This window comes from Eucalyptus grandis, chromosome 6, assembly GCF_016545825.1.
Source record: "Eucalyptus grandis isolate ANBG69807.140 chromosome 6, ASM1654582v1, whole genome shotgun sequence".
Taxonomy (NCBI): Eukaryota; Viridiplantae; Streptophyta; class Magnoliopsida; order Myrtales; family Myrtaceae; genus Eucalyptus; species Eucalyptus grandis.
Window position 1 is genome coordinate 4,990,415 of NC_052617.1, and position 17,701 is coordinate 5,008,115.

At 39.5% G+C, this 17,701-nt stretch overlaps 2 protein-coding genes across 2 annotated transcripts; one reads left to right on the plus strand and one right to left on the minus strand.

The window, feature by feature from the left end:
* Positions 1–1,666: 1,666 nt before the first annotated feature.
* Positions 1,667–6,270, plus strand: LOC104430940 (serine/arginine-rich splicing factor SC35-like; the record flags this gene model as incomplete). Its single annotated transcript, XM_039314228.1, has 6 exons — positions 1,667–2,123; positions 2,869–2,935; positions 3,249–3,320; positions 5,342–5,545; positions 5,633–5,825; positions 5,908–6,270. Coding segments are annotated over 4 exons (687 nt in total), but the record flags the coding sequence as incomplete, so codon positions are not given.
* Positions 6,271–13,556: 7,286 nt separating this feature from the next.
* On the minus strand, positions 13,557–15,821 carry LOC120294242 (putative receptor like protein 25). Its single transcript, XM_039314229.1, has 2 exons — positions 15,569–15,821; positions 13,557–14,401 (listed from the first exon to the last, which is right to left on the minus strand). Exons 1-2 carry the CDS (start codon positions 15,819–15,821, stop codon positions 13,557–13,559), a joined length of 1,098 nt encoding a protein of 365 aa, XP_039170163.1.
* Between the last annotated feature and the right edge of the window lie 1,880 nt (positions 15,822–17,701).

Here is a 17,701-nt window from a genome sequence, read left to right on the forward strand (position 1 = left end):
GTAATTGTGCACTGCGCCCTTTTGCTCAAGACACTTTATCGTTGCGAGCTTCTTACTCTGCATAAGCGGGAAAGTAGTTTTGTTGAAATTCCTCGACAAATCTACCTAGTCATACTAGGATCCCATACCTATTATCCGACTGATGACGCTACCAGTGCATTATTAGCTAAGTACATGGATGCGGTGTTTACTTGTGATTGGTCATCATTAATCCCCATGGCTTGGAAGTACCGTTCCATGTACCATAAGAGTTGTTCATGTCTTTTGCCACCCGTGAGCCCTTGAACTCCTTCGACTTGGGTGCATCGTTCGTGGACCTTGCACGGTGAACGTTCACGCATGCTGCTTCTGATTCAGCAAGATTCCCCTTTAGCTTCGCTATTTCCACGTTCATGGCCTCCAAAGACTCGTCCCGTTGCGTGAGTTCTTCCCTTAAGGTCCCTAGCAACTCGTGTCGGAGTTCTCCCATGCCAGCCTTGAGCTTTTATAGTTTGGCCACAAGCTCCTCCTTCTTGGTGTCCACTCCATCCACGATTTGGGTTAGGTCATCGACTGATCCTTGGACTTCGGCGACAAACAACTCCAGCTTCATCATCTGATGCTCCAGATCCCCCAATCCTTCGAACTTGAAACACCACGGTTCTTCCTTCCCTTGGTAGTGCCTTTTTCGGGGTTCCTTCCACGATCATCACAGCCACCACCCATTATGAGCGCCTCATCGGATCATTGATCAACTATCGCGCTTGGAATGAACTGCTTTGATACCACTTGTCATGGTCAATCGATGTAGCATTCCCTAACCCGTGCAGCTTTATAATTTCCAACCTTTCTCACACTCGACTCACAAGGATTTTTAGAGAGAGACTCTAGAGAGAGAAGCTCTAAAATTATATTTCACTTGTGAATAAGTTAATACCATGAGGGGATGAGACATATATATATATAAGTACATGACAAATCATACCCGTAGATTTCTCTTCGATCTAATGGTGAAGTTCGTATCTCCCTAATTACTATTTACCCGCATTTATTACATAACTGTACATTTACTGTATTGCCAGCACCCAGTAATAATCAGAACACTCAAGAAAACCCTAGGACTCAAGAACACCGATCGAGGGTCGCCCGTTCTAAGGATGGGTCACAACCGTTGTTCAGAATTCTCTTGGATCATCTCTTCCTTCAACCATGACAAATGGGTGTCACTAGGCAATTGCCCTCTTAAACTTGATGGTATGTTTTTTTGATAGGCTTACCTTGTTTAAATCTTCATCCGTACCCTTTCATATAATGTCTTCTATCAAAATGTTATTGTACTCTTTGGCTGATATACTAGTGATCACAACTTAATGTGGACATTTAAACGTTAATGAAATTAATTGAATGTGGGAATAATTAACTAAATGTAGGATCACATCTTCAATATTATATCATCTTCAGCTTGCAGAATAGCTCTATCAAAGCACTGGGCTGCGATAAATTTTTTCTTTCAATCAAGCTGGACGATGACTTTAGTATGGTTTTGTTCGCGATTCCCTCTGTAACGTCGTCCCATGTTTCTCCTCGTACAGCCACGATCGGATTCGGTCCTAATAATTAGGTGGGATCGAGCCACAATCAAACCCGCAAGATCCGCAAGATCCGGCCGATCCCGGTCCACTAACCCGTTCTCGCGTTCTCTCTCTTCTGCTCTCGAAGTCGAACCCCCTTGGAAGCTGGACCAGCTGGAGCCCCACCGAAGCATCTCTGTCTCTCTCGCCGGAGAAGAAGGAGAAGGAGAAGAGGTAGCAGCATCTTCTCGCTCCTCATCCTCAACATCTCCTTCCGTAGCTCTCTCCTTCCCCCTGCTTCGACTCCCTTCGGCTCCGCCGCTATCAATGCCTCACGCGGTTGTTTCGCAAGGACCACCGCCGACGACCTCTTCCCTCTCTTCGACAAGTACGGCAAGGTCGTCGACTTGTTCATTCCCAGGGACTGGAGGTACGTGTTTTTCCTCTTCTCCGTTGAATTTCTTTGTTGCCGTGTTCTGATGTGGCCACGCGGGACTGGGGAGTCGAGAGGATTCGCATTCGTGAGGTACAAGTACGCGGATGAGGCGCAGAAGGCGGTGGACAAGCTCGATGGTGTCGCTCTTGTCTCTGATTTTTAGGGAGTGTTTGTTTCATGAAAAACGTAATGTTTTTAGAAAATATTTTCCGGGAAACCATTTTCCAGGAAAATGGTTAGTTTTCCTTTGTTTGATGATACGTGATTGAAAATATTTTCTGGTGTTTGGATTGCATTTGAAAAATGATTGAAGGTGTAGAAAATGTCGACAAAGAGGAAGAGGAGGGAGCGAAGCCAACAGGAGCATGGGAGGGGCTAGGGTTGGAGGAGGCAGCGGTGACGAAAGGGAGGGGGTGAAGGAGAAGGAGAGAGGAGGAGGAGTTAGGGTTTACGGTTCATAGGCAAAGAAAGAAAAGAGAAAACAAGAAAAGAAAAAAAAAGAAGAAAGAAAAAAAAAGATAAGATATAATAATAACAAATTCAAAATTTTTAATTAGAAATTCTTTTAATAATAAATTTTTTATTAAGCAAGGACCTTAAAACATTTTGGAAAAAGCGTTTTCCAGTTCTTTCAAAGGGGAAATCGTTTTCCTGAATTTAAGTTTTGGAAGGAAAACATTTTCTGTTGATTAGAAAGCATTTTCCGTTGACTCATTTTTCTAAATGAACCAAACGCTGGAAAATAAGGAAAACGTTTTCTCGGAAATTGTTTTCTCAAACAAACACACCCTTAGTTCCTTCGATCACGAGGGTTTCTGTTCGCGTTGTGCGGGGAACGCTTGGATTGGCGTTTGATTTCTTGTTCGGTTTTCTTGTGGAAAGGGAGAGTCGTGGACGGGAGAGAGATTGGGGTTCAGTTCGCCAAGTACGGTCCCAATGTGGAGAGAATGTAAGCTGTTCGATTATCTCACCTTTTAGTTTTGGAATTGTTCAAGATTGTGCCTCTTTCCGGTCAAAATACAGTGCAATGCCAATCTGGTACGAGCTCACTGGAGGGAATTTGGTTTTCTTGGAATAAACCTTGAAATGGTACAAGTTACTATGACCTTGTTAGCATGATTCTGTCACTGGAGGATTCGTTTTGCAAAATAACCTGCAAAAGATGGCCTAAAGAAAAGGAAAAAGTAGATTTCTTGAATAACTTTGCTGTCAGTTTCTTGTTATTAATTCTTTCAACGAGCTTGGCATCTATTTTGCAATAGCAATAAGGGGAGGATTGCCGAACTGGTTTCAAAGATAAGAAGGCAGTCAAGAAGTCGTAGTCCTCGTCCAAGGTATGGTTTAAGTTTGTTGAGTTAGTAAAGTTGTGCAAACTGTGTCTACGCAAATTGGTTTAAGTTGGTAAAGTCATGCAAATTGTGTCTATGTATACTAAGATAAGAAAATTTCTACACTTAATTATGAATTTGGGTTGAATGTGTCGACAACTGTCCGTAACTCCTTATTGCTATAGTTGTTGATTTGTGTTTGAGATGAAATTCCAAAATCATTTTAATGGATTGGTTAAGATATTTGGTCCTCTAATACTTATGTAAGCCTGTTTATTAGCCGCGCAATTCATTTGTCTCCACTTTTCAAGAGTTAATAAAGGTTGCTGTAACTTTGATTGAGATTTAATAAAGATAGTTGAAACTTTGATGGGGATCCTGATTGAATGAGAAAATTGGCAGGGTCAATTTACCATTGAAATCATGATGCTACAGTGGATAGAGGACCCATGCCTAGAGCTCTTTGATGGATGAAGGTTTAAGCCATCTAGTTTCTTTCAATGACCTGTGAAGATGTTTGAAGAGGAACGGGAGGGAAATTCTCTCAGTTTGCCTCTATATGAGAGGACACCTGTCCCTTTGGGTTAACAATGTCACTGCCAATTTATTTTATAGGTTCCCTCCTGGCCTTATTAAAATCAAATTGCAAACTTTGTGAGTAATCCTTACCATCCCTTGTTGGTTGTTCGCAAGTAATCAAAGCAATCGATCAAGTTCATGGAGAGAACTGATTCTACAGAGGAGTTAATGCTGATAACAATGATGTGAGAAGCCTGTTTACGCATCTTATGGCTTATGGAAAATAACTATACATTTTTAAAGATACAAATCATAATATATATTAACATTTAAATGACATTAGAGGCAATTACTTTTAATGAATTGGGGTGTTATATATTAAAGTTGTTCACTGTAATCCAATGTCAAGAAAAGAGTTGCATCCCAAAAGCTGAAATTCTGCAGCTGAATTTGAATGCTAAAACCACAGTCACTCATGCACATGGTAAATTTGACTCATTAGTCTTCAGTCAGTGGATAGGAATTTCCTACCTTCTCTTTAGATCTAAGCAACTAAGTTTGGAGGTGCAATTTCCAGAAAAATGATGGAAGTGCAGTTACATTATGGTTGCTTAAGCCAGCTAAGCAACCGGTCCTTATTTTTATTACTTTGGAGAAGGAGTAACTGGATAATTTGGACCATAATTAAGGGATGCAACACATCAGTCTAATCAATCATTGAGTGACAGAATTGATCAGGAGAATCAGCCGACTAATAAAACAATTTGATGATTGAAGGGCCAAATTTAGGGTTTTGAGTTGAAGTCCAGTGTTTCCTCAATTTAACTGAATTTAGGTTCCAAGTCTTGTAATTACAAAATCCAGTGTTATAGTAAAACATCATAGTTAATTTCATGTAAAATTGAGTGAGTTCCATTCTCCAGTGAAAAGATGGTGTCAGCTGGAAGATTAGGATTGATTGAACATTTGCCAAAAGATTCAGAACTCAGTCGATCAGCTGGGCGACGGTTTAAACGTTGAGGACTTGTTTTGCACTTTTCAAAAATCAATTTTTATAAATTTGTGCTGGATGAAGAGCTTATGAATTTGGACGTACTCCATCAGCACCTGATGATACATCCTAGCAGGATTGTGACCGCATCACCTTTAACTAAGATGTTCGCACACGAAATTGTAAACTCCTGTGACATCCTTTTAACAAGTAAGTTGTCAATGTGGTGCTGCTAATTTCTTTCGGCTAGTTCCCATAATGCCATTGAGTTGTTGGTTTCTAGATTCCGCTTTTTTGTCATTTAAGCTTTGAAACAACATTTCAGATATTAGGTGACATTTGGGCTTGTTGCACCTTGTTCTTTTGTGTGTAGGGAACGAAAAAAATAAAATATCCGTTGATGTGACAGCAAGTAGTGGTTAACCCTTAACCATCTTAATGGGTACTTGCGTCTTGCAGAGTTGCAAGTAATTCCCTCTCATTCTCCACTGCAACTGATAGTAAAATGGATTTTCAGGTACAGAGATGAATATAGAGACCGTGATTGCAGGAGAAATTGCAGTAGAAGCAGGGAACAATATGATCACGACAGGTACAGAGACAGGTAAAGGAGTTATCGCCACCGAAGTACGAGCTATAGCGCAAGTCCTGATCATCGCAGAGACCGAAGGGCATCCAAGTATGATGGTGAGGACTGAAGTCGGAGTAGATCATACACAAGGTGAGGGCCCTCCTTATTTCCCTTTAACGCTTCTTTTGGTCACCTCTTCTTGAGAATTTTATCTGATTGGAGTTCCCCAATTTTCAGTTCATCCTGGAGTCCTTGGAAAGCCGAATATGAGAGGAGTCACTCTCCAAATTAGAGACCTTCTGCACTTGAAAGTCCTGATGTACAAAATGGTGAAATAGATTCTCAGCTCCACAAAGATGTGCCCAGTGGATGTCCTGCCGATTCCCCTAGTGCTTCTCCACATAGTCCATAGATCGAGTGGTAAAGTGATGTGAGTGGATTTGTTGCTTCTGTCTTACTCTATTGCAACTATTTGATCCTTATGTCTCTGCTTTTTCATGTTGCATTTTTAGGAAGGATGAGTGCCCAAGGTCGCGGGAGTCATTTTTGCTCGACAAACTATTTTACTTTCTCCTGAGGTGCTCTTGCTTGGGTGGACATACTTTGTTGCATGTGGTGATTTGGATATTAATCCTAGGTTTAGTCAGGCATGATGTTTTCCTTCTTGAAGGCAAGCTAGTCCGTCTATTCCGACTTCAGTGGTTATCATGATACTCTGATCTTACTCTTGTGCTATATTGTGCATTCATGGAGTTCATTTAAAGCCTTTCTTGGTTTTAAGTATTGTTGATGAAGTGTGTCAGTTTAATCATATGTACTGCACATGGACAACGAGAGACTTAATTGTTCTGGTGTGATCCTGCACTTTCGTTTGCCAGTCTTTGGTCATAATCCACTAGCCATCTCCAAGGGTGGTCGCTCGCTAAGAGTGCCATATGATTTTTCATTCTTCATGAAATCACGCTTCTGAATTTAGTATGGTTTTTATATTGTCGCAGCGGTGGGTGCACCAAGTTTGCATCCCTTTGGGCAATTTTTCTGGGTCTTGACAAATTTGCTTGAAAATGGGTTCCATTTCTTGGCTTTACGTTCAGCTGATCGCACCAGCATTTGAATCAATTCACTGGAATCATATCTGGGACCTTTGGTGTCCAACCCAACTTGGACTTTATGGACACGAGTCTCAATAAACTGCGGAAGTTGCATGCGTTTAAGTGATCTAAGAATTGCTGGAAATGACATCACAGGCATCGAGGATGAACTTCCGACCATCTTAAAGCTTGCGGTCGCTTGTGTATCTGCTAATCCCCAACTCAGGCCGTGTGTGGAAATGATTTCGTTCCATCATTTTCCATGGTGTTCAAAATTCACGGACGGCCACTGAGATCCTAGAAGAGATGCAAAAGCTTCAAGACGTTTACTGGATCAAATGTCTGATAAATGGGTTGCTCTGTCAACCAGATGCAATTTCTTTAATGAAAATTAGAGTTCTTTCAACTGTTTGATAGTCTCTACATTTTTTCATGATAACGCTACTTTCTTCACTAATTAATGTCTGTGATCCTATTGTCGAATATGAGTAAATTAGCAAGCAACACAATGCTGACATTGGAAAAAAAACTCAGTTTAGAAAGGTTGAGTCAAGACAACCATTTGCTTCCGAATATATGAGACTATAAAAAAAAAAAAAAAAAGCATTACTTTTTTGTAACAGTTGTCATTACCTGAAACATCATAATTAGAAGCATTCAAACTCTAAAATGGATGCTAAAGTTTTTTTTTTTTCGTTAAACAAAGTACAGTTAAAGGTTCATATAGGTGCATTTTATCCTGCTTTTTTCTGGAGTATTTCCAGTTGACGATTACATAGTAAAAAAAGGGCGACAAAATCGTTAAACAAAGTAGAGCTAGTAGCTACAAAGCAACATCCTCATTCCTAAAAAGACAGAGCAATGGCTTGAAATCCATAAAAATGTTCAAAAAGAAAGTTACCCATGTAAGAATGGCAATAGTTTCATATCAATGCCAGGAGAAAGTTAAAAAGAAAAACCATTTTAACATTCTGAATCTCTCTCTTAGACTGCAGTATAAGAGGACAATCGGGTTGTGCCCCTTTCTTCACCCTCTGTGCATGGTGCATGGTCCCCTGCAGTGAGAACCTTTGAAACCTTATTACCATATCCATCAAGAAAAATATTCTGCTAACGCAAAATTTTCTAAATTTTGCGGTTTTATGATACAATTAGAATATAAACAAGCATACCAGCCCAAAGGAAAAAGAGAGAATGTGGATCGATCTATTACATATACCTCAAGAAGTCAAGGTCTTTGGGCGATGGAATAGGCACGTGCCTACTCAACAAGTCAAGGTCTCTTGGAGTTTCATGTGATGATTTTTGGATCATTACGCGTTACAGTGGTTCATGGGAAGTCTTGGTCTTTATGGACTTTTAATGGTGATGTTTGGCTTTGAAATTTCTAACTTATCGTAAGGGAAGGGTCATGGAGCAATTTTCCATCCTTGTCCTTTTTTGAGTAACAAGTCTTCAACTTTTAATGATGTGTAAGAATGGTTTTTCGGGGGCTTATCTTGGATCCTTGGTACAAGATAGGGATTGTTCCAACCAACAGGGGCCACTTGCGCCTATCCACTAGCGTGGTGGGCTGTGTAAGAATGGTTTTTCTTTTGATGCAGTGCAAGAAATGGCAAATGGGAAAGAAAAATGTAGCCAACTTTATGGAGGTAAATTGTGAAAAATTGGACAGTGTTCATACTCGAAAACAACATAAAGCTCCTTATCTACGTTACACTCTTCATCCCTGACCTCTCCCTGTCAGTGCTACGAAGGCATTCTGTAATATTTGGCTGTGTTGACTTGGTCTAATGAAGCGGCTTAAAAAAAAAAAAAGAGAAAGAAGGCCACTTTATTTAAAGAGAAGAGACATGACTAGGGGTGAGCATGGTTTGAGTTAGGCCGGTCCACGCCTTAACCTAGGACTAACCCACACAATGCTAATCCTCAATTTTTGGGACTGAGAACCAACCCTATTAAGCTTGAGATCGAGGACTTGACCGACCTAGTGGGTTCAGTCTGGTTCTAGGGTCAACTCGAGATCAACCAATAATTTTTTTATTTCATTTTTTTGTACTCATTGAAAATGCGATCGAGCACCGGACTGGCCCAATGGGATCGGTTCAGTTCCAGGATCAACCAATAATTTTTTATTTCATTTTTTATACTCCTTGAAAATGCAATCGAGAACCGGACGGATCCAATAAGTTCGGTGATGAGCGAGATCAGCTAATAGAGGCGAGCGACAAGCCTCTAGTGGGGTGAGCATTGAGCGTCGAGCAGGGAGCAACAAGCCAGGTGAGCATCGAGCGACAAGTGGCACGAGTGACCCAAAGCTAGCGAGGTGAGTGTCAAGTGACAAGCGAAGAAGTTTCTTTCGATTTTGGTGAATTAAAGACTAAGAGGACAAATAAGATAGAAGAGAACGAATACTAGAGGAGGATGCCATGAAGAGCTATTTATGCCCTTTTGGACACCATGAGGACTCCTCAAAAAATATTTTCCTCCTTTGTAAATTATAGCTATAAACGCTGTAAAAGACATTTAAAATCTAAGTTATTAAAGAACAGTGTAAAATTACTTGAACTCCTCACTAAAGAATTGTTTAATGTTATTGACGCCATATATTTTAGGGTTTTTCTCTATATAAAAAAATTACAAATAATATATTAGATAGATAATATATATAGAGTCAAGGTTGGTTTGGATTTGACCGATCACTAAAAATTCCTAGGACCGAGGACCAACTCGTGCAAATCTAGTTTAGGAATCCTAGGACCAAAGATCGACCTAGTCTCCTTGGGAACTGGACCACGACCGGCAAGGTAGGGCCAGTCTAGGGTTGGTCCAAGGTTGACCTTAGACCGATGCTCACCCCCAGACACGACGAGAGAAAAAGGGGAGAAGAAAAGGAGAGTGATCGCAAACAGAGAGGAAAGGAATAAGAGAAGAAAGAAAGGGAAAGAAAAAGAAAGAGAAAAATAAAGGAAAAAAAGGAAAAGGCTTTTGTGTGTGGACTTTGCTAGCATAACATTTTTTAGACTATTATGATAATAATAGCTTGTTGTGAGCCATGAACTCTTGAAAGAGTATAATCCCACAATAATTTATATTTACTTGTTATTTGTTTTTTTTTTTAAGATATACTGCTATTCTTATAGTAAATTGAAAATTGTTACCCAATCATTTCTCTTTGTGCAGACATGCCCCCAAGTTGGATTAACACCATTTCACCACATCAAGTAAGGATTTAGGCTTTCCGTTCTTCTAATCGGAGTAGCTTTCGGGATTATAGCTCAAATTCAAAATTATGTGAAAGTTGAACTACAAAATCTGATTTTGGAGTTGTTTAGTTGTAGAATTTCATGTAGATTATGAATTATGGTGTAGTGGAGTTGTGAAATTTCATAGGAATTGATTTGAAGTAATGGTTTAATCAAAGCAAAATATTAGAGTTTTGCGCTCCAGTTTGCATTGCAGATAACTTTGGATAATACCTTTGGGCGAGTGATTTATTGGTGCATCAGATTTATTTTGTTTGTGATTAAGCTTAGAAATCCAAAAAAATGTTCAAAAAGAAAGTTAGCCGTGTAAGAATGGCAATAGTTTCATATCACTGTTAGGAGAAAGTTAAAAAGAAAAACTATTTTAACATTCTGAATCTCTCTTTGACACTACGCAGTAGGGGTGAGCTTGGTCGGGTTAGGCCGGTCCACCCCTAACCCTAGGACCAACCCGCATAGTGCTAGTCCTCAATTTTTGGGACCGAGGACCGACCCTATTGAGCTTGGGACCAAGGACCGGACTGACCCAATGGGTTCGGTCCGGTTCTATGGTCAACTCGGGACCAACCGATAATTTTTTATTTCATTTTTTGTACTCCTTAAAAAAACGATTGAGGACCGGACTAACTCCAATGAGTTCAGTCCAATTTTAAGATCAACTTAGGACTAACCAATAATTTTTTATTTCATTTTTTGTACTCCTTAAAAGGGCAACCGAGGACCGTACCGACCCAATGGGTTCGATGATGAGCGAGGTTAGCTAAGAAAGGCAAGCGTTGAGGGTTAAGTGAGGTGAGTCGAACAGAATGAGCATCGAACGTTGAGCGAGGAGCAACAAGCCAAACGGGCATCAAGCGGCGAGCGGCACAAGTGACCCAAAGCGAGCGAGACGAGTGTTGAGTGGCGAGTGGAGAAGTTGCTTCTTTCGATTTTGACAAATTGAAAACTAAGATAACAAATAAGACAAAAGAGAATGAATACTAGAAGAGGATGACATAAGGAGTTATTCATACATTTTTGGACGCCATGAGTGCTCTTTACAAAAACATTTTTCTCCTTCGTAAATTATAACTATTGACTCCGTAAAAGACATTAAAAATCTAAATTATTAAAAAATAATATAAAATTACTTGAACTCCTCACTAAAGAGCTGTTTAATATCGTTGATGCCGTTTATTTTAAGGTTTTCTATATATAAAAATTATAAATAATATACTATATATATATATATTCAAGGTTGGTTCGGATTGGATCGACCCAGAACTTTCAAGACCGAGAACCGACCCGTATAGTGCTGGTCCAGGAATTCTATGACCAAAGACCGACCCGGTCTACCTGGGAACCAGACTAAAACCGACAGGGTTGGGCCGGTTCAGGGTCGGTCTAGGGTTGACCCTGAGTCGATGCTCACCCCTACACTGTAGTATAAGAGGACAATAGGGTTATGCCCCTTTCTTCACCCTCTATGCATGGTCCCCTGCAGTGAGAACCTTTGAAACCTTATTGTCATATCCATCAAGAAAAATATTCTGCTAACGCAAAATTTTCTAAATTTTGCAGTTTAATAATACAATTAGAATATAAACCAGCATATCGGCCCAAAGGAAAAGGAGAGAATTTAGATCGGCGTGCATGTGTGGATCGATCTTTTACATATCCTCGAGAAGTCAAGGTCTTTGGGCGATGGAATAGGCACGTGCCTACTCAACAAGTCAAAGTCTCTTGGGGTTTCATGTGATGATTTTTGGATCATTACACGTTATAGAGGTTCATGGGAAGTCTTGGTCTTTATGGACTATTATTGGTGATGTTTGGCTTTGATATTTCTAACTTATCATAAGGGAAAGGTCATGGAGCAATTTTCCATCCTTGTCCTTTTTTGAGTAACGAGTCTTCAACTTTTAATGACGTGTAAGAATGATTTTTCGGGGGCTTATCTTGGATCCTTGGTACAAGATAGGGATTGTTCCAACCAACCCTACTAGTTGTGGTCCAGTTCCTAAGGAGATTAGGTTGGTCCTTGATCCTGGAATTTCTAGACCAGCACTGTAGAGGTTGGTCCTCAATCTTAGAAGTTCAAAATCAGTCCAACTCGGACCAACCATATCTAATATAATATTTATAATTTTTATATAAAGAAAACCCTAAAATAAACGATATCGACAACATTAAACAGCTCCTTAATGAAGAGTTCAAGTAATTTTACACTGTTATTTAATAACTTAGATTTATAATGTCTTTTACTACGTTAACAGCTATAATATACAAAGGAGAAAAATGTTTTTGTGAGAAGTTCTCACGGTGTCCAAAAGGTCATAACTAGCTCATCACAACATCTTCCTCTAGTACTCGTTCTCTTTTGTCTTATTTGTCCTCTTAATTTTTAATTTGCCAAAATCGAAAGAAACCTCTCTGCTCACCATTTGACACTCACCTCGCTAGCTCATGCTACTCGCCGCTCGATGCTCGCCTGTCTTGTTGCTCCCTGCTCGATGCTCGACGCTCGTCGCTCGCCTCTTTTAGCTGACCTCGCTCATCATCGAACCCATTGGATCCGTCTGGTCCTCGGTCGCCTTTTCAGGGAGTACAAAAAATAATATAAAAAATTATCGATTGATCCTAGATTGACCTTAGAACTGAACCAAACCCGCTGGGTCGGTTTGGTCCTTGATCTTCTTTTCGGGAGCACAAAAATGAAATAAATAAATTATCGGTTAGTCTTGGGTCGACCTTGGAACTGGTCCAATCCTCGATTCCAAGCTCAAAAGGTTCAGTCCTTTGTTCCAAAAATTGAGAACCAGCAATATGCGGGTTGGTCCTAGGGCTAGGGGGTGGACCAGCCCAACCCGAACCATGCTTACCCCTAGGAAGGAGTAATTCGTTGGAGTCCTTGTAGCCCCATAAAAGAGGAAATAAAAGAAAAGAAAAGCAAGGGTTTCTTTTTCTTTTATACGTGCAAAAGCCAAATCCCTATTGAAGAACATAGGGTAGGCCCAAGTCAAATTGCTGACTCTGGGCACACAAAAAAAGGAAAACGTGGGTTCTTTCTTTCGGAAGAGCCATAAAAGCTGAGGAGCCGCACGAGAACACAACCAAAAGAAGCCACAAGCACATGAGAAGAGAAAGACAGACATGCAAAGGCATTCTTGATTTCATCGGTCGTTCAAGTGAAGCTTTTGCTTGGGTTTGAATGTGAAGTGATTTTGTGCCGTGAGTTTTACATCTAAATTGAGTTGTTTATTTGTAAATACTTTACATTGGGCATAAATCTAAATGCGGAAAATATTCAAGCATGTGAGCGATTGTAAACTCTTATCATTTCCGCATTTTTTATTTCAACAAGTACCCCATTCACTATTGCAGACAAGTATGATAGGTGCAAGAACAAGTCAACGATCTAATACCAGCCTCCAACTTCAATAGTAATGTGTAGTGGGATAGTGACAAAATTAGAAATCCTTAAGGACATATTTCAATGGCGAATTCAATCACGCAACCCCGGGTTAGATGGGCTTTGACAGCTTTTTCGTCATTCTTTCTTTTCTATGGAGAGATAAGAATGTCGTACACTAAACAAGAAAAGGACACAAAGGGTGTAAATGATGCAAGTGATTTTTCCAATGATCCCTTTCATGTTCATCCATTCAATTGACCCGATTCAAAAATCACACTTAAAGAAGAAGATGATAGCATAATAAAATAAAATAAAAAGCATCCATATGTGAAACTGCATTTCAATCCGACAAAAAGTGTATTCCTTGAGCTACTTTGCACATAGCTCAAAGGGAACCCTTCCCAACAATTTCATCGGTCTCCATGAAATTTGATGGCCTTCCGCTTTGACTTCTTCATCAATTTGGCTCTTCTCTCCGTACTTCTCACTTTTCCCATAAGCCATTTAGGTCTTCCAGTTTCCCATAAAATGTGTGCTATGGAAATTCCAATCACGATTCCGGATGCGTAGCCTATCCCGACTGCTTTTCCATCAAACCCACTACCATGTTCTCTTGTACTATCATCTTGGAAGAACAACCGTGGTGGTGGAGCATCATCAGGGCACCATTTTTGTAATGGAGTTCCACATAAGCCTACGTTTCCCCAAAATGAGTTGCTCATGAATGTGCTCAGTTGTTTGTCTTGAGGTATGCGGCCTGTGAGTTGGTTCTTTGAGAGGTTCAAACACCCTAGGAATGACAAATCTCCGAGTTCTCTAGGAACCCTCCCACTAAACTTGTTTGAAGATAAATCTAGCCATTCAAGGTGAGTCAAATTTCCAAGGGTTGATGGAATAGAACCCGTAAGGTGGTTGTGGGAAAGGTTGAGCCCTTTGAGATAATAAAGATTTCCAATAATACTTGGGATGTCCCCATGAAAAGAGTTGAGTGATAAGTCAATGGCTATGAAAATGGTCAAAATCTTCACTAGCAGAACCTTGTTTCCTTTCATGGTCACATTCACGGAATCTTCATAGAACCCCCTTGCAACTGGTTGCCTCATGTACAATTCGCCTTTCAGCCCTTGCCCATTTTGTCCATTCATCATCCCTTGAAGTTTCTCTATCAAATTGACTGGTAAAGGACCAGTGAAGCCGTTGTTCGAGAGGTCCAAAATGTGCAACTTAGGAAAGAGATGAGCTACCTTTGGAAAATCTAAAAAACCCTTAAAATTGTTGGACCTCAAAATAAGAATTTTTAGCTTAGGTAGTGTTCCTAGCCATGTTGGGAACTTATCATCTATTTTATTGTTGCTGAAATCCAGAACTTCCAGGTTTTTACAATTGGCCAGGGTTTGGGGCAATGTCCCTTCGAATTGATTTTGACTCAAGTCAAGACTTCTCAATATACTACTCAATAAAAATGTTTGAGGGATTGTGCCTGAAAGACTATTCATTTTCAAGTTCAAAATCGATAAATTAAAGTGTGACAAGCACTCAGGTAGGCTACCAGCTATGCTATTATTAGACATGATGAGGACTGAGAGAGAGGTGGCATTGCATATTGATAAAGGGATCTTCCCCGCTATTTTATTATTCGCAATTGAGTAGAAAGTTGTGAAGGGTGATGGAAGTGGAAGTGGACCATCAAATTTGTTTTTGGACAAATTAATATGCTCCAATGATGTGTTTGAGAAACCCTCTATTGGCCACCGTCCCGAAAGTTGATTGTCGTTGAGAAGTAAATATTCTAGGAAAGTCAATTTCCCAAGTTCTTTTGGAATCTTGCCAACTAATCCATTGGAAGAAAGATCGAGTTCCCGTAGTTGACTCATATTTCCAATCTCAGGAGGCAAGTTACCAGTGATTTTATTTCCAGCAATCTTCGATAATGTAAACGCGTGCAACTTCCCCAGTTTGTTGAGATTTCTCCATAGAATTTGTTGGAACTCATATTGAGATAGTACAAGTTGGGGTAGACACCAAAGGTCTCGGATATGTTTCCAGTGAATTGGTTTTGGTTGAGGGTTACCATGACTAAGCTTGTGCAATTTCTCAAGCTTCTAGGGATAGAACCGGTTAAGTTGTTGCCACCCAACGTGAGGTTTTGGAGCAATCCACCTTGGCACAAGTTCTCTGGTAAGGAACCAGTGAACTGGTTGTCATGCAATCGCAGCACCGTAAGCTCTGTCAAATTGCCTAATGGCAGTAGGATGGAACTAGTAAGCTTATTATCATATATGCTCGTGATCTGTTAATTTGGTCAAATTGTTCCAGAGCAACTGGAGCACTCTCAAATTTGCCATATTTCCCATTTCTTGAGGAATAGAACCTGAGAGGCTATTGTCATAGACATACAATCGAACTAATTTGCTCAAATTACCGATCTCCGATGGTATTTTCCCCGAGAACCAATTCTTAGAGAGGTCGAGATCGGTGAGATTGCTCAAGAGACCGATTTGAGGCGGAATGTAGCCGGAGAGATTATTTTCACTCAGCTCCATACGCATGAGATGAGGCAAAGACGAGAATGGGAATTCGTTGAACGTACCTTCGACATTGGCCCCAGTGAGATCTATTGTGATCACATTCCCCACTTGATTGCAAAAGATGCCATTCCATGCACACGGACTCATTGTCGAATTGGAATCGGCGGCGTTACGAGGAGAGGGCGTCCAAGAAGAGAGGGAAGAAACTGAATGGTTGCCAAGACTGGACTTCCAATTGAGGAGGGCTTGTGCTTCTGCAGGGGAAGCATGACCAGGAAGTGGAATGACAAAGATAGTGAAAAGGCAAGGGCAGCCACAAGGCTCATGACCCTCTTGAATTCTGATGAAGAATCCATGGATTCTTCTTCTCCTTCTTCTCTTTTGGTTCTGGTAAGTTGTTTTTTCTTTTCCTGAGGCAATGAGCGATGCTTAAAAGCTTGTGAAAACTCACCTTCCTATCATCTTCCATTACAACGACAACTAACCAGCGAAGACTAAGAAAAGGTACCTTCATATTGCTTTGTAGGTAGTCATCGTAGAGCTGGAAAAAATTTTATTCCTTGAAGACTTTGGAATTTTTTCTTTTTAAGTCTTCGTACGTGACTTTTCTAACTGAGTCAGTCCCTATTTTGGAATTGAGTCGCTATTCATAAAATTCTAAACGCAAGTGAACGTGTCGAATAAGTAATATAATGATAAGAAAAAGTATTATTCCACGGAGATCGATGATTAATAAACTAATTAAATACTAAAATAGATTAATTCTAAAATTTATCTAACAGATCAAAATATAATTCAGAATAAATTAAAAACAAAATTGGAGACTAAATGTAGTAAATCAATCAGATAAATATGTTAGAATATCCGATTTCACCATAACCACTAGATATGAATTTCGTATTGTTGTGGATACAAAAACGATATCAAATATGTGATAGCAGAATTTCCTAATCTATTTACTATCCTATCTCTAGGTATAGTAAACCTACTTAGCTTATTAATCCACTATATCTCTATGTAAATTAAAATAAACATGAGTGCATTGAAAACTATGGATATTCCCGGTTTACAATGAGTCTTTTGAATCACCTTATTACCGAAAGCTATACAAATAACGCGGTATATCTCTATCTACGTTTAATTCATGGTTATATATATATTATAATGAGCAATTGCATATTATCACTTCTCAATCTCAAACATGCACATCAGATCATTCAAGTGGTGGCTAGTCACTCAAAAGCATTATGCACAATAATATATAACTCATATGAATGAAATCTATTGCAAAACACAAAAATCATGAAATTCATCATCATGGTTAGGCTACATCGTAGCCCTAACAAAAGAAAATTAAAACATGGTAGAATAAGAAATAAAAATATAAATCAAATCCAGCATCTTGAATCAAAGAACAAGAATTATGTTACCACTTTTGTCTTCTCTTCAAAATACTTAAAAAAACTCTCAGAATAATGAAAACGATCTAACAAAAACTTAACATCTCTCTCTCAATGTTCTCTTATTTATAGAACATATCCAAGATATCCCCATCTCCCAACGCTTGCAGATAACATTAAAGAATAAAATCAAGGATTTCCTGATTTGATATCCATCTTCCATTGTTTTTTTTATTTGAATTCCTGAATTTTGCCATTATTTTCCTAATCTTCTCCATATCTCATTATTTTGCATAAATAAAGAAAATTCAAATAATCAAAAGAAAATCAAATATTTTCTCATAGATATTGTATTAATTATTGCCTAAAATAAGTAAAATAACTCTATTTTTATAGAGTTATCAGTCGCACCCATAATATGAAATCTGGAGACTTTGACAAAGAAGCCTTCGAGGAAATCCTTCACTTTCATATACGAGGAGACCCTCGTAAAGAATCAAGAGAAAAGGAAGTAGCGTGCGGTCATGGAGTCTGAACAATTCGGAAGACCGATAGCGCCATATCTCTGGACAAGATTGCTATGCTGTGTCTTTTCATCACTGTCGCATGCTAGAAATGCATCAGCTG